The sequence below is a fragment of the Alligator mississippiensis genome, chromosome 1 (assembly GCF_030867095.1).
Source record: "Alligator mississippiensis isolate rAllMis1 chromosome 1, rAllMis1, whole genome shotgun sequence".
Lineage (NCBI taxonomy): Eukaryota > Metazoa > Chordata > Crocodylia > Alligatoridae > Alligator > Alligator mississippiensis.
The window spans coordinates 302867571-302885487 of record NC_081824.1 but is presented as its reverse complement, the minus strand read 5'-3'; the positions used below and the strand labels follow the sequence as shown (position 1 = coordinate 302885487).

Here is a 17917-nt window from a genome sequence, read left to right as displayed (position 1 = left end):
GCTCGCCAGCTCCTTGAGTACCCTGGGGTGAAGATTGTCAGGGCCGGCTGACTTGAAGGTATCCAGCTTCTCAAGGTGTTCCTTCACGAGGTCAGCACTGATGGAGGGCAGGGGATCACCCTCACCTGGACTTCCCTGTCCCGTAGTGGGCATGGGCGTCACATGGGACTGATGAAAGACCAACGCAAAGTACCTATTTAATAGGTTGGCTTTTTCCTGGGCGTCAGTTGTCAGTTGCCCCATCTGGTTCAGCAGGGGTCCAATGTTGCCCCTGCTTTTCCTCCAGCTCCCCACATATCTGAAAAAGAACTTTTTATTGTCCTTGATGCTCAAAGCTAGTTGGAGTTTAGTTGCAGCTTTGGCTTTCCTGGTTTGCTCTCTACAGGGAGTGCCTGGAACGCAAAGTTTCTGGACCCCAGGAAATACACTGAGTCACTTATGATGGATTGAATCTAGCCTGTTTTGGGGAAGCCAAGTGCTGAGTTCATAGGTGAGTGCAGAGAAACTCCTGCCCAGCCACTTGGCTTGCAACCCATCCCTGTAGAGGATTAAATTGAAGCTTAAGAGATGTGCCTTAAGACTGAGTGACTTTCTCCCTGACAGACATGTTGTACCAAGCACAGGGTACACTGTCACCCCTTCTTACATAAAAGTCATTAGCAGTTTGATTTTCAATCAGCAAAGACAAGTGTTCAAAATACCATTGTTTAAATGTTAACCTTAGGCAACTACAGTCAAATAATCCTGTTAATTCTCAATACCCACAGACACAGTGGTTCATCTTATGGCAGCTTTATAAATAATGAGGCATCCATTCATTACACAGAAACAGTAAGCTGCTTTCAAGTGCTGTTGAATGTTAAATTGCACTTAACTTGTTGACACATGGCATGGAACAGCATTTAGTGTTGTTGATAGATTGAAATGCTAAGCACAGTAGATTTCAAACTACCTGCAAAGCTTTTTATAGATAATTACCTATTTCAGTTCTACCTCAGAGCTTAAAAGTGGGTGCAGAATGTGTGGTCTGTTCCTGCCAAAACAAAAGAAGTTCTATGGTGCAACACTGCCATTTTAATAGTCCTAGGGGAATAATGACCCCATTTGATCCTTCTGTATGTTCCCTACTTATCTAATTTCTACAGAGATTCCTAGCTGATCCCAGGATGACAGTCTGTTCCAGTGAGGTTGGACATTATTATTATCATCATCATGTCTACTTGGAGACATGGTATCCCATTGTAGCAGGTTGTCCGTTTACATAACACAGTCTTTGTCCCCTGGGGCAAACAAACACAAACCATAAATCATCAAGCAAATGAAGACATTGACAGTAAAGGGTTAACTCACACTGTGGTCCTTTCCCTGACTCAGAGAGAATGCTGCAGCTCAATGCCACAGCTTCTGTCTCCCAGCCTTCTCTCTCTCAGCTCCCTTCCCTGGGAGCCTTTTAACTTCCTGTGGGCCAGCCAACTATTCCCATCAGCTGGCACAGTCATCCTAGGCAGGCCTGCAATCACTTGCTTGTCACTTGGAGCTGAGCTGCAGGCCCCGAGACATGCAACCTGTTACACCCATGTTTTGAAGTCTGAACATGCACTATGCATTTTTAAATAGGGCTTCCCCTCAGGCCTGCTGTGGAACATTAGTCTTGCTAATTACTAACAGTCTGCTGTAATTCAAAATGTGCTTAAACAAGACAAGGGGGTAGATCTTCCAGAGTGCTTCCTCTGTATGGGCAGCTTTCTGCCACATTTCTACATCCCAATTCTGTGGGCTGGTTCATCCCATGATATAGAACTGGAGCAGTTTCAATGCTGAACTAGTGTCCAGGCGCTGAAATGGCCTCCAGGACTAGGATCATTAGGATGTTTTTGTTTAGGCCCTCCTATACCTGGCACATACTCAATGTATCCAGGGTACTATGTAGGGCCATAGGAACAGCAGTACAGAGCATGAGCTGGCATTGGGCCCACTAGGCATTCCTTTATGCTAAGGGAACCCCAGCTGTTCTATTTCTTTGGCTACGTTCTACTGCCTGACAACCTCAAAGCAGTCACATGAGGGCCGAAGGATTTGGCCCAGAATGTTTTATAGATGACAGCTAGAAGTGACTGTGTTTGCTGCCGTTTTGGATGAAGGCTAGGCATGGTTTCCCTGGGAACAAGGTGAAATGTTTCTCTTTTAAAGTGACAACACTGTGCTTAGTTAACGCCCAACCTCCCTATAATTATTGCATGGGGATTTTTACTAAAAGGAACTTTTTGTCTGTTATGTGTAGAGAGAGAGAGATATTTAAAGCCTCTGACAGAACCCATGTAAAAGGTTGTTCTTACCTTTCTTCCTTTGTAAGGTGTGTCAGTCTTCTACACTTCCGAGAAAGAATAAAACTAAAAATAAATGATGAAAAAGAACAAAAAAAATACTGTTACTTTCACATCATTACTGGGTGCATCTACACAAGACTAACTGCGCAGTAGCCTAATTCTACTATGCAATAGCGTGTAGGGCAAAAATGATGCCAATACGCTAATGCACAGTAGTATTAGGCTATTGCGCAGTTAGACTTAAAAAAGCCATGCACTGGTGCTACTGCCTTAGAGTGCCAGTTACTATGCATTGATTTAGTACTTGGTTATACAAGTAATAAACCTAATGCGCAATAACTACAGTTCATTAATGAATGTGTAGATGCACCCCCTGTATATGTATACTTGTACACTTTAAAACAGGATCAGCGAGGAGCTAAATTGATGCCAGGTTCTGTTCAGTCTTCTGTTTCTCTCTAGCGTTCGCTTGCCAGTTCTTTAAATACTTTTTTTTTGCCAAGAATTCTGACTAGAAACTTGCCTTCCAGTTGGCAGGATTTAATCTCAATTTCCAGCATAGTCACTAGTGGCTGCACACTGGGGATATTCACTGGGACTGAGGTACAGGGGAGGAGGATAGATTTTTCCCTGTATGTAGCAGAGTGGTAACATAGCTATAAGACTGCAGCACCCACTGAAATGGGTACACTCTTCCACCCAAGAAGGAAAGGCAGAATGACTGGTGTATCTGTGTAGTCACCTTTCATCAGGCCCATGTCCACACCCTTCCTTCTCAGCTAAGTGCCACAGAATGAGTAGTGTGCAGACTGCTGGTTTTGGTTCTTCTGTTCAGGGAACAACAGTAGGGCCAGGGTTCAAAGCTGTAGGAGCTGTTTTATGGTGCCCAACATTTTATACAGTAGTTCATGTACATATGTAACAAAGAATTCTGAAGCATGGAGTAGAATTGGGAGAATGATTCAATATCTTTATTAAGGAACCACAAATATAAGTTTTGATTAATTAAAAAACCTGCACATTTCTTAGAATGTAATCCATTTTAATAAAGCTTGTTGATTTTTCATTAAAACCTTTAAAGGAGGGCAAAATGTTTGGAGAAATGTTAAAGGTTTTTATTTTGTTTTTCCTTTCTTCCCTGTTTACCACTGAACAGAGATGGGGAGAAAAAAAATAGAGAAAAATGTTTCTTTTTAAAAAAATATTTTACCAACAATTTTTTAAAAAATCTTTAAAATAAAAAGGCAAGAAAATGTTGTTTTTCTTAAATATAGTTGGACAAAAAAATTACCAGGTATGAGATGTATTTGAGAGTTTTTGATTAGCTCTACTTAATTGTTTATCAGAGGTTTTACGTTCAATGACTTGTTTCTACTTTTGAGCATCTCCCAAATCAAAAAACATCAGCAAGTAGCATTTCACTGTCCATATTATCTTTTACCCTATTATAGCAGGAACACTGCCATCAGGTTTGGTATCGTCAAGTGTTAGACCAATTGCAGCATCTTCATCTTCAATGATCATGGTACCACAGTAGCCTGCAAAGCACATATGAGAATTTATTTTAGAACCTGAGAGCTATGAAAGAGCAGGAAATAGGAAGAAAAAACCCATCCCAAATTAACAAAACAATGTGATAAAAGTTTATTCCACCATTCCCTCGACCTGTGGCATTGTACTACCAGAGACTGAGTGCTATTAGTAGGGCTCTGAGAAATACTACACTCTAGCAAGGGGAGATGGTTTAGATCCCATGGTTCTTTAACAATCCCTTCTCAATATCCTGGAAATGGAAGAACAACATAAGGGATTTCACATAATTGAATTTTTGACATAGAAAAGCAATTATCCTGTAATTCACATAATTAGGAGATTTATTAAGTGCACTAAAGCACACTGTTCTCAAATACTGGAGATGCTCAATTGCTTTGAACATATTGAACAAAGCACTCATAAAAGATAAGCACATCAGATATCCTGGATATAAGACATATCAGGACACGTGTACATTTATTCTGAAAGCACAGTGGAGGTACAAGAATTATTAATGCAGCATTCAAGTGTCATAACTAAAAGCAACTTTGCCCATGTCACTAGCAAAAAAAACGAAACTTAAGCCTGTGTTGCTAACAAGAAACAAAACTCAAGCCTGCCTAGCTTGGCATGCATTACAATTAGCCAGGGTGAGAGAGAGAAAACATCCCTGTCATAAATCCTGAAAATTGGTCAGGGTGAGAGAAAAAAAAAAAGAGAGCATCCCTGCAATAAAACCCTGAAATAAAACCCTGGCGAAAACTGTTATATAATTGGAGATTCAACTAAAGCCAAATGACATGGTTTAAACCAACTGGTTATAACACAAACAAAACCAGCTTGCACTTCCGCCCAAATCGGAGAACACACAGCAGAGTAACTTGGCGGATTGATCACCCACCAATAACTCCCCGTCATCGGCGGTCCCGACATACCCAAACCCGCCCCCCCCCCCCCCCCCCCGCAGGCTCGTCAGTTCGGTCACAGCATCTCGTTTGTCACGCACGTCGATTGTAACCAGATATGCACGCTCAATTGTAAACAAAGCAAGTCTTCTGCCTGCGTCACGCTTCACTTCTAGGCGGCGTAAGTAAAATCTCCTGCAACCAACACGCGTCTGTGCCTGGTTAATTTCACTCCATCCATTAATTACCCACCTGTCAAGTCAAAAATCTAAACACTCCGGCGGGAGTCAGAAAGCAGCTGCCAGCGGCTGCCCTGATTCATGACATCAAGCAGAAGGTCTTTTAGACTACTGGGTGGGGATCTTTCCAGTCATCTGTTGCGGATATACCCGCAAGCCTCTAATGGGCAAAAAGTACCAACGCATCCTAACTCAGGGCACGGTCAGGGGCCATACATGGTACCTGCGTGCAGCCCACCCTGGTCCTCACACTGCATAGGCTGCACACTGAAGGGGCAGCCTTCCCCAAGATCTCCCCGACTGCATGGGTTGGGCTGGCTACACATGCTCCTCAGCTCTGCCCCCTGCCACATGGGCCAGAGTAGTAGCACCCAGCTCTGCCTCCCACCACACACACCAGGTTGGCAGCATGCAGCCTCCCTACCTATTACTACGCAAGTGACACACATACTACTGGGCCCACCCCCCACTGAGTGGCAACAGAAGAGGCAACCAGTAGGGCCCATGGGCTGCTTGTTACACGCTCACAGGATGAGTGCAGCTTGCATGCCAAATGCTGGCCCCTCACAGGCTGTCAGTTGAATAACCCTGGCTTAACCCTTAAAGCCACTAGTAGACTAAGAGATATAGCTACAGTATGTTAGCTACACAATGGTCTCAGGATAAAGTCATCACAGATATGCAGTAAATGTCATAAAAACTCTGTGAAATGCATCAAGTGTACCATTATGTTAATGCATCTAATGGCAGAAACTTGGCTCCTTCCCAGATGTCAATGAAGACCCATAGAAGATAAATAAGGAATAATACCAGTGCATTCCACCTTCTCTCCTCATGTCATTTTCTCTGCTTCTCTTAGGACACTCAAACAAGTTACTGGAAAGCTATGAAATCTCCTTTAAGACAAGCCTGTCTTTCCTTTATAAAGCAGACTCTTGTATCCTCTGATAATACAAAGAACCTCCCAATCAAAACACAATACCTTTTTTCCTCCAGAAAGTGTCTTTGTAGTACACAATGGCCTTGATGACTGCACCCATAGGAACTCGGTTAATCAATTGGTTTCTCATTGGTGGTAATGGTGGATTGTAATGAATCTTCAGGCCAAGAACTGGGGGGATGGCACTAATAACATATTTACCCTGGAAAAGAAATAGCATGTAAACTAAATGCACTCTTCAGTGCTTAATCATAGCTACAATTCTTTGGCAGAAACCTGGGAAGGTCAAAGGCAAGTCTGGCCAACATAGTACAAGATTTACATAACAAAACTTTCAGGAATTCCTGGTTGTAAAAATTGTAAAAAAACCAAAACAAAACAAAAAACAACCCAACAAAAAAATGAAAAAAACAACCCAACAAACAAAACAATATGCAAGCATCTGATCTAGTGATCTGCCATCGATCTTTTCTAAATGGTTGAAATAATCCAGTGGCCAAACTACTCCTTTTGTAAAGGTCCAACACACTGATTTTTTAATTGTTTCTTTATGTGGTACCTGAAATAATTCTGCAAAAATGTTACCCTCAAGATGCATTTCTATTGCCATCCCTGAACATAGTCTTTTTATTCTGAAGTTAACTGAATGCAGTGCAATGAGGAGAGTGATAGAATGATGGGAGTACATCTTTCAGCACTCTGCTTCTCAGGGACCTGTTCCAAGCCTCAGAAAAATGTGACCATTGATTTACTGTAGCTCTATTCTCTGCTATTCTGTGTTAAAAGACTTTGGAGAAGACAAAACAGAGCAATTAAAGGCCTTAAAAGCTTTCTTGAACAAATACTTTCACGAATGCAAGGGTTATAATTACCTCATAAATCTCATGGTTTAAGGTTTCCACTATGACATTTTCACGTGACTGATCAATGTGGACTACTGGTCTCTCTAGCTTTACTCGGTTCCCCAATCGTTCCATTATCTTCTCGCTAATCTGACCAGAGCCTCCAACAAACTTTCTCTCCTGAAAGATAAAAATAATGTGAGATAAGCAAACTGGACTGGATAAATCATGAATCATCTGAAATCTTTACCCAAGACAGAACAAACCAAGGCCTATTTTTTTTACCTTAGGAGAGTTAGGTGGTTTATTCTGGAAACGGTGTTCCTTTTTTGTGCACCACTACTTTTGCTAGATTTAATCACCATTAAAGCAATGGAAACCAGAAATCTCAGGAGAAAGCCTCTTGTGCTGCGACTGCCAGATTAGTTTTGGAGATTGAAAATGATCATCCGAATTTTTTGGAAGGATTCCAACTTTAAATGCTCAGCTAGATTCAGTCTTCTCTCTTTTGCAAACTTGCTCATGAACAGGACAAATGATGGCCAAAATAAGAAGTGGGTATTCAAAAAAATAAAATATGGCAAGTAGCACATTCTTAAAATCTGTCCAGCAGTATTTGGCTTAACTAGAAAATTCTGAAAGCGTGAAACAAACCCTAAACTAACACACACATTAGAAATTAGCCACGTATGTCCATTTCAGTATGAAAAAGGTCAAAGTTATATTTGAGCATCAGTGGCCGATCAGGCTACTGTGGCTAAGGCACAGAGGTTTCTGTGACCAATAGTGCACAAGGGAACGATATTGCCAGAGAGGGTAGCAATCTGCCCCAAGTCAGAGTAGAAACTGGAATCAGAAACTGAGCCCAAATCTGATCCCCAGTGCAGTGCCATAGCCAAAAGAACAGCCTTCCACATTATTAAGGCCTGAACCATATCACACAATGGCATGTACTCCCTCTATGTAAACTGAACACCATAGGAGTCTGGTTACACTCTTATTGTAGCAGTGTTCAGTGTTTGAGCAAGGCTAATTCTTTTTTTTAAAGCAAACAAAAGAAGTTTGAATGGATTCTGAAATAAGCCACACTGCAAGCCAAGAAATGAAATGGAAAACTTACTGTACCTGGCCACCATTGGTTGTGGAGAATATCCTGCCTGTACCCCCACACTGCTTCACATACCACAGGAACCAAAGAGCAGAGACCTCATGGGGCTCAGAGGTGACATCCACATTCACAAATAAAGTCGCGAACTGCTTGGCAGCACTGCATACGAGACCAAAGTAAAGCATTAATATAAAAGCTACAGGATGATACCCATCACTTCCCCTTATTCTCTACTTAAAGTGAAAAAAGGGGGTGTTGCAGGTCTTCTCTCTCAATGAGTCAAGGGTTATTTTGCCTTCAGTATCTAATGAGACAAGAACAGTGCCAGGACATTGAAATAAGTCCTTTTATATAATCACAGAATCATAAGAAGTTAGGGTTGGAAGAGGCCGCAGGAGGTCAACTTGTCCAAACCCCTGCTCCAAAGCAGGACCAGCCCCAACTAGATCATCCCAGCCAAAGTTTTATCTAGCCAGATCTTGAAAATCTCCAAGGAGGGAGATTCCACCACCTCGCTGGGTAACCTGTTCCAGTGTTTTATGGCCCTCCTAGTGAGAAATTTCTTCTTAATATCTAACCTAAACTTCCCTTGTTGCAACTTCAGGTGGTTGCTTCTTGTTCTGTCATCTGCCACTACTGAGAACAGTCCAGCTCCATCCTCTTTTAAACTCCACTTAATGGTAGCATTCAACTACCTGAAGTCCCTTCTCAGCCTCCTCTTCTCTAAACTAAATAAGCCCAGTTCTCTCACCCTGTCCTCACAAGTCATGACCCCCAGCACCTTACCGTTTTTGTTGCCCTCCGCTGGACTCTCCCATTTCTTCATGTTCTTTATATACTGGGGGGCCCAAAATTGAACGCAGAACTCTACATGTGGTCTCACCAGTGCAGAGTAGAGGAACATAATCACTTCCCTTGACGTGCTGGCAACACTCGTGCCAATGCAGCCCAGTATGCCATTAGCCTTCTATGCAACAAGGGCACACTGCTGGTTCATAGTCAGATTATTGTCCGCTGTAATCCCCAGGTCCATTTCTGCAGAGCTGCTGCCCAGCCAGTCAGCCCTCAGCCTGTACTGGTGCATGGGATTGTTCTGGCCTAAGTGCAGGACTTTTCACTTTCATAGATTTCATAGACATTAGGGCTGGAAGGGACCTCGGAAGATCATCGAGTCCAGCCTCCTGCCCAAAGGGCAGGAAGTCAGCTGGGGTCATAGGATCCCAGCAAGATAAGCGTCCAGTTTCGTCTTGAAGGTGTTCAATGAAGGCGCTTGAACCACCTCCAGTAGCAGGCTGTTCCAGACCTTGGGGGCTCGGACACTAAAGAAATTCTTCCTTATGTCCAGCCTGAAACGGTCTTGTAGTAGTTTGTGACCATTCGACCTCGTCATCCCTTGGGGCGCTCTGGTGAACAAACGTTCCCCCAGATACTGGTGGTCACCCCTGATAAACTTATAGGTGGCCATCAGATCACCCCTGAGCCTGCGCTTTTCCAGGCTAAAGAGCCCCAGGGCTCTCAGCCTGTCATTGTAGGGTCTGCTTCCCTGACCTCTGATCATGCGCGTGGCTCTTCTCTGGACTCTCTCAAGCTTCTTCACATCCTTCTTGAATTGTGGAGCCCAAAATTGGACACAGTACTCCAGCTGTGGCCTCACTAAGGCCGAGTACAAGGGGAGAATGACGTCCCGGGATTTGCTTGAGAAGCATCTACGGATGCAAGCCAGCGTTCTGGTCGCTTTACTAGCCGCAGCATCGCACTGCAGGCTCATGTTCATCTTGTGGTCAATGATGACCCCCAAGTCTCTTTCTTCCATAGTGCTAGCCAACATAGCACTGCCGAGCCTATAAGGATGCTGCGGGTTTTTCCTCCCAAGGTGGAGGACCTTTCATTTATCGGCATTGAACACCATCAGATTCTCATCCGCCCACTTGCTGAGCCTGTCCAGGTCATCCTGGATCACCTGCCTGTCTTCTGGTGTGGATGCTTTGCCCCAAAGTTTGGTGTCATCGGCGAACTTGGCCAGTCCGCTTCTGACTCCAGTGTCCACATCATTAATGAAGATGTTGAACAGTATGGGTCCAAGGACAGAGCCTTGGGGGACCCCACTGGTCACAGGACACCACGATGAGTGACTTCCATCAATTACTACCCTCTGGGTCCGACCCCGGAGCCAGTTTTCCAGCCAGTGGATCGTGGAGGACCCAAGGCGACAATTGGCCAGTTTCTCCAAGAGGTGAACAAGGGAAACCAGATGGAAGGCTTTTCTGAAGTCAAGATATATGACATCAATCTCTTCTCCCTTGTCCAGGTGATAGGTCATCTGGTCATAGAAGGAAATGAGATTGGTCAAGCAAGACCTACCCGCAACAAACCCATGCTGGCTATCCTTTAAGATGTTGGCGTCGGCCAGTCCATTAAGGATGGCCTCTTTAATAAACTTTTCTAAGATCTTCCCCGGGATAGAAGTCAGGCTGATGGGCCTATAGTTAGCCGGATCCACTTTCCTCCCTTTCTTGAAGATAGGCACCACACTGGCCTTCTTCCAGTCTTCGGGCACTACACCAGAGCGCCAAGAGTTTTCAAAGATCCGCGCTAGAGGCTGGGCTATGATGCTCGCCAGCTCCTTGAGTACCCTGGGGTGAAGATTGTCAGGGCCGGCTGACTTGAAGGTATCCAGCTTCTCAAGATGTTCCTTCACAAAGTCAGCATTAATGGAGGACAGAGGATCACCCTCACCCAGACTTCCCTGTGCCGTAGCGGGCATGGGCGTCCCATGGGGCTGATGAAAGACCGACACAAAGTACCTACTTAATAGGTTGGCTTTTTCCTGGGCGTCAGTTGTCAGTTGCCCCATCTGGTTCAGCAGGGGTCCAATGTTGCCCCTGCTTTTCCTCCAGCTCCCCACATATCTGAAAAAGGACTTTTTATTGTCCTTGATGCTCAAAGCTAGCTGGAGTTCAGTTGCAGCCTTGGCTTTCCTGGTATGCTCCCTGCAGGACCGGACCAGTGCAGAATAATCCTCCTTGGAGGTAACTCCCATCCTCCATCCTTTGTAGGCCTTTCTTTTTAGCCTCAAGAGGTCTGCTATGTCCCTGGAGAGCCAGGGAGGCTGCTGTGCCCTCTTGCTGCCTTTCCTCCAAGATGGAATAGACTTAGTTTGTGCATTGAGGATCGCTCCCTTGAGGAGCAACCATTCTTCTTGAACTCCCCTCTCCCTGTGGTCACGGTCCCTTAGGGCCTCACTGACAAGCCTCCTGAGCTTATCAAAGTCGGCTTTCCTGAAGTCAAGGACTTCCGTGTTGCTGACTGACTTGCCAGCTTTTCGGCGGATGGTGAAGGTGATCAGCTCGTGGTCGCTGTCTCCTAGCTTCCCATCGATCACTAGGTCGCCGACTAAGTCATCCCCAATAGCCAGTACCAGGTCGAGCAGCGCTTTGCCTCTTGTTGGCCCATAGACTTCTTGAGTCAGGTAGAGGTCATCCACGCACGAGAGGAAGCTTTGCGACCGCTCAGATTTTGCTGAGCGATCCTCCCATGAGATGTCCGGGTAATTGAAGTCACCCATGACAACCATGGTCCTGGAGCATGCCGCCTCAGCCAGTTCCCAGGCAAACTCCGGGTCAAGCTCAGGACTTTGGGTGGGAGGTCTGTAGTAGACTCCCACCATTGTGTCCCCTGTGCCGTGTTCCCCACGGATTTTAACCCAGAGGGTCTCCAGTCGTCCACCCTGGTTGCCAATATCGGCTTGCAGGGACGCGTAGCTTTCCTTAACATAGAGAGCTACACCCCTGCCCCTTTTCTCTACACGATCCCTCCTGTACAGGGTATAGCCATCTATACCCGTGGTCCAGTCATGGGTGGAGTCCCACCAGGTCTCTGTTATCCCTATGACATCATAATTGTTTGCACTGAGCAGGAGGATGAGCTCCTCCTGCTTATTCCCCAAGCTCCTGGCATTAGTGTACAGGCAGGCAAGTGCCCCCTGGGGGGCTCCTTCCTTGCCCACAGATTTTACCAGGGCTGGGGCAGGGGTGGGCTCCCTTAAGTGCCTTGACCTGCTGGCTTTGCAAGGATTGCTCAGCGGGCCAGCAGTGGCGGTAGTCCCCCCGTCCCCCAGCGGGCTTAGTTTAAAGCCCGGTGGAGCAGGGGGGACTACCGCAACTACTACTACAACTTGTCCTTGTTGAACATCATGAAATTCCTTTTGGCCCAATCCTCCAATTTGTCTAAATCGCTCTGAATCCTAGCCCTACCCTCCAGCTTATCTACTACTTCCCCCAGCTTGGTGTCACTTGCATACTTGCCAAGGGTGCACTCTATGCCATCTTCCAGGGTGTTGATGAAGACATTGAACAAAACCACTCCACTTGATACCGGCTGCCAACTAGACATTGAGCCATTGATTGCTACTCTCTGAGCCTGATGCTCCAGTCAATTTTCCATTCACCTTACAGTCTACTCAGCCAGTCCATACTTCCTTAGCTTGCCTGTGAGAATGCTGTGGGAGACTGTATCAAAAGCCTTGCTAAAATCAAGATACACCACATCCACCAGAGCTTCCACAGAGCATCCACAGAGCCAGTCATCTCATTACAGAAAGCAATCAAGCTGACCAGGCATGACTTGCCCCTAATGAATCCATGATGATTGTTCCTAATCACCCTTTTCTCCTCCAAGTGCTTAGAAATGGATTCCTTGAGGATCTACTTCATGATTTTTCCAGGGACTGAGGTGAGGCTGACTGGTCAGTAGTTCCCTGGATCTTTCTTTTTCCCTTTCCTAAATATGGGCACTATGTCTGCCTTTTTCCAATCATTTGGGACCTCTTCTGATCACCATTAGTTTTCAAAGATGATGGCCAATGGCTCTGCAATCACATCAGCCCCATGGACTTGTACACATCCAGCTTTTATAAACAGCCTGTTATTTCACCACTAAGGGCTGCTCACCTCCTCCCCAAACTGTACTGCCAGGTACAATAGTCTGGAAGCTGATCTTGCCTGTGAAGATTGAGGTGAAAAAGGCATTGAGCACTTCAGCCTTTTCTGCATCCTCTGTCACAAGGTTGCCTCCCTCATTCAGTAAGGGACCCACACTTCCCCTGATCCTCCTCTTGGTGCTGACATACTTGTAGAAACCCTTCTTGTTACCCTTCACATCCCTTGCTAGCTGCAACTCCAGTTGTGCTTTGGCCTTCCTGATTTCATCCCTGAATGTCTGAGCAATGCTCTTATTTTCTTCCCTAGTTATTTGGCCAAGTTTCCAATTATAATAAACTTCTTTTCTGTAATTTAGTTTACTGAAGAGTTCCCATGCTAAACCAAATTGGTCTTCTGCCATACTTGCTAGTCTTGCTGTGCATCAGAATGGGTTATTCTTGCACTCTCAGCAAGGCTTCTTTAAAAAGTACAGCCTGCTCTCCTGGACTCCTCTCCCCCAGAGTCTGGCTTCCCAGGGGATCCTGCCCATGAGTTCCCTGAGCAAGCTGAAGTCTGCTTTTCTGAAGTCCAGGGTGTTTATTCTGCTGTTCTCCTTCCTTCCTTTCCTCAGGATCTTGAACTCGATCATCTTGTGGTCACCACTACTACATCCCCCACCAATACATCTCTGTTTGTGAGCAGCAGGTCAAGAAGAACATGGCCCCTAGTTGGCTGCTCTAGCACTTGCACCACCAAGTTGTGCCCAACACTCTCCAAAAACTTCCTGGATTGCCCATGTACTGCTGTATTGCCCTTGCAGCAAATGTTGGGGGGATTGAAATCACCCACGAGAACCAGGGCTTGTGATTGGGAAACTTCCACTATCTGTTTGAAGAAATGCTTTTTATAGGAAAATTTTAAAGAACTCTGCAAAAAAATTAGCCAATCCTAGTACACTCCTGTGATATTGGTAAATAATATACCTGCTGGAAAGTGGTGAAGTGACTTGCTGAAAGTGGCACAGGGTCCAATGAAAGATTATTCTTTCTACTGCTAATGTCTGGAGATAATTTTCTGTCAGGCAAGAGTCAGTGGACAAATGCCCTTACAGCCATAGTCTGCTTAGAAGCTATTTCTGAGAGCTCTCATCTCCAGCCTTCCTTCTACCACCCATGCGACGTACAGTCCTTTCCACTTCTGACTGCCTCTACTTCACCAATCCTTCAACAAGCCACATAGTGTCCTCTGATGTCCAGCTCCTAAACCCTGTGAGAATGGAGCTGCTTATGAACAGTACAGCACAGTTCCACGGTGACCATCAGTCTGAGAGAAAGTCTAGGGTGGATGGTGAATGTTCCCCCCTTGTACTGTCCTCATTCTAGAGGGACTCTAACAGAACAGAGAACCTACCAAATTCTCATTTGGCAGGAAAAACACATAAGAACCATGTTTGGAGAGAGAGACAGAATGGCTTCAAGAATTGAAGCAGGCAGTTATCTAGACAGATTCACATAAAAGACTGACCAAAGAGAAACTATGCTGTCCTTTCCATAGCTAGGTAACTGCACTGCGCATTGGGGTCCTTAGCATCTGCAATGGCCCCTGGTAAGGAGCATACAGACAGAAAAACATCACAAGTAAAAGAAGTCTGTAGCTAAAGCACAGTCACAGTTTTGTCTTCTACCTTCTGTTTTGATTTCAGAGATAAGAAAAATGGCAGGTCTACTAAGAATTATTAAGATCCAAGAACTTCTACAAGATTTCAGCATGGGTGAAAAAGTTATGGACATATGAAACAATCTTGTGGAATTAAAAGAGCAGACTTACTGCTTATAAGCACAGTTGATCCCTTAAAACTGCTTCATGTGCCTGATCTACCCCAAAGTAACTGGAAGCTAAACTAGGCAAATTTATTCCTGACAGAAAGAGCTGCTAAATTACCATAGTTCAGCTTCCACTCATTCTGGGACAGAGCAGACAAAAAACAGTTGTAATGGATTAAGTTGACGTACACTAATTCTGGTAAACGTGAGCTCAAACATTCTTTCACTGAAAAGTAATTAACCTAACACTGCACATTAGTTTGACTATAAGAAGTCCCATGTCATACTACAAGAAGGAAGATGACAGAACAAGGAATAATGGTCTCAAGTTGTAGGAGGGGAAGTTTATGTTGGATATTAGGAAAAACTCTCTCACTAGGAGGGTGGTGAAGTACTGGAATGAGTTACCTAGAGATATGGTAGAATCTCTACCCTTGGAGGTTTTTAAGGCCTGGCTCAACAAAGCCCTGGCTGGGATGATCTAGTTGGGAATGGTCCTGCTTTGGGCAGGGGCTTGGATTATATGACCTTCTGAGGTCCCTTCTAACCCCCATTTTCTATGATTTTATAAGGCCACAAGAGGTTCCATGTCTCCAAAGCAGATGTTCAAGTCAATAATATAACATCTGCCAGATGAGTCTCTGTAAGTATTTCATTTGTTAACTGTCAACCTCCAAAACCAGTATAGTGAAGTAAAAGGCAAGGACAGAGTTGCACTCCAGGGAAGCTTGGCTTTTGACCTGCTTTTATGCACATTCCCAGTAACACAAGAATATTTGCATGTGGCAAGCTGCTGAAACAGAAGCACTACCATTTTTCTGTGCAGTAGTGACTGAATGCCTCAACAACTATATTTCAGTTGTTTAGCATCCTTCCAACTAGTTCCCAATAAAGTACTGTATTTACTTGAATCCAAGAGGAGGTATTTTCCCCACATTTAAAATAGGAAGTAAGGCTCTTGTACTCAAATCCAAGACAAGTGGGAGGCCAAGTGACTGCAACTTTAGTTCCGACTCAAGCTTGAGGTTGGATCTGTAGTAGCTGCCCTCTCACCCCTGCACTGACTCTACCCTGAAATGCCTCTGCCCCCCTCTCTTGCTACCTTTCCCTTGCTGCTGCCTTCCCCCCACTCCTCCCTGCCACCACTTACCCTCCAGCTCCAGCACACCGACTACATGGGCATTCCAGCCCCTGCCCAGCCATGCAACAGTGGCAGCAGATCCAGTCCTAGCCTAGAAAAAGGGGGACAGGCACTGGGGGAGCAGGTAGAGCCAGTAGTTGGGGGACTGGTGCTAGAGGGTGCAGGCACCATGAAAAAGTATGCATGGGAGGGGCACAGGCACAAGCAAGTGCCAGAGAGGATGGATGCTGCAGCATACAGTCACCACCTGGGGGGCAGGCAGCTGGGGGGCAAGTAGGAGGCAGAGGGAAGTGCTAGGGTCTCCCATTTGACTACCCAGCTGCCTGCCTTCCCAACATCTGGCTCCCCCTGCTGCTGTTTGCCCCACTGCAGTCATGGGGGGACAAATTTAAATTGACCTTCTATTATTATATTCTATAGATAGAAAATTACATCAAATTAATACATGTTCCAGATACAGAATCAAATTATTTGGGGCTCATTTTAAATTCAAAGTTATCTTGGATTCAGTTAAATTACAGTAAGCGAGAAAAGTAGTAATTCTGCAAGGAACAAGGGAAGATGTTTTCAGTGTTGTGTGAAGTTTTAAGCCTCCAGTTAGGCATTTTTGAACGATGCATAATGGCTTTTCAGTGAGAAGAAAGTCATTTCTTGAGGCAGCTGTCCAACACAGAAGAAACTTGGAATTCAGTCTACTACAAAAAGTGTTCTTGTTCCTGTGTTATTATAATCCTTTGTAATAATCAGTTACTGTTTTCCTTCAAGAAAATTAATTGAAAACAGGGAGTGTTAGGATCTAAGGCTCTTTGCAGCACAGTGACTAACCACCTGTTACGAGGGAGCAACTATGTGCATATCAATATCTATAGTATGAAACCTATGAATACATATCTCCTCTTTTTTAAGCACAGTGAGAAGTAGTTACTCAGCTCCTTTAAATTCTAACTTCCCTTCTTTAGAAGTATACAAATATTATGAGGAAACTTGTATTTATCCATTTTCTTAATAGATATTGTAAATATGAGTAGCTCTGAAAAACACTGCATTAGGCCTAGTGGACACACATATTTATTAATATTTTGCAAGCATATAATCTTTTTGCTTAAAACCCAATTTCCAAAATTATCTGCCACTTTCCCATCATTTTTGGTACTTCAGCTTTTCAATCCCCTTATTATTTCATCTGAAAATGCCCTCCCCCCCATGCCTACCTCCTCATGCTGCCTGCACCCTCTAGCACCAGTCCCCCACCTACTTGCTTTCAACTGGGAGCATACAATGTTATTCCAGTGTGTAACTCCAGACCAAAGCAAGTCTGAGCAATCTTTCAGATGAAAGAAAAGCATGGAGATTTATCCTTCTGGATCATTGCATTCCAAGGCTGGGGAGCTCTTACAGCATGTAACCTTATTCTTGATCACACAAGGCAGATCAAGCTTAAATTTGTATAGAAAATCTGAAATGCATCTTGGAATTAAGAATGGTTGACAACTATGTCAAAAATCAAAACATCTAGTCATATTTGATCACAGACTAGAAAAAATGTGATTCTCGCTGCCCAGAGTCACGTGATATTTCATAAGATTTTTGTGGGGGATCATTTCCAATGCAAGTCATCCAGCCTCTTGAAGTTTTATATATTTTTCACAAACTACAGAAAAGACCACTGCTATATGCCATGCACTAAACAGACACTATGCTACAGTGACTTACCAGACCTCAAGAATACACATTGCCCAGTTCAAACAAACTTTTCATTCATCTTTATGCTTGTTCAGTTGGTGTCAAGATCCCATTGAGAAAGACTGTATTTATATCACAGCCCTCTAGTGTAAACCTGAATACTTCTCTTAGAGTAAATACTTGCCAATTAGGTCCTGCCTAGGATTATATTACCTAGGTTACATTTCTAAAACAACAAATGAAATCAAGGGTTATAAGAAGGTGTCAAGTTTTAGATAAGATCTTGATGCGAGTGTTATATGAAAGATTAATACAAGCACTTTACAATGCATATGTTGTGCAACAGTGGCAAGCCAAGACTGAGACAGAATGATGAAAAATATGTAGGAGAAACCAAACAACAACTGCACACCAGAACGAACACACACCAAAAAATCTATCAAAGACAAAAATACCC

General features: G+C 44.3%; 1 protein-coding gene across 1 annotated transcript in view; it reads right to left on the bottom strand.

Moving 5' to 3' along the window:
* The window catches only part of LOC102561639 (amine oxidase [flavin-containing] B), a 103169-nt gene that overhangs the window by 21461 nt on the left and 63791 nt on the right, over positions 1 to 17917 (bottom strand). The window contains exons 6-10 of the mRNA XM_014611208.3: positions 7912 to 8053; positions 6817 to 6966; positions 5987 to 6146; positions 3769 to 3865; positions 2337 to 2390 (exon numbers count right to left, since the gene is read on the bottom strand). Of these exons, the coding sequence (XP_014466694.1) occupies positions 2337 to 2390; positions 3769 to 3865; positions 5987 to 6146; positions 6817 to 6966; positions 7912 to 8053 (603 nt within the window). The remainder of the gene's footprint in view (positions 1 to 2336; positions 2391 to 3768; positions 3866 to 5986; positions 6147 to 6816; positions 6967 to 7911; positions 8054 to 17917) is intronic.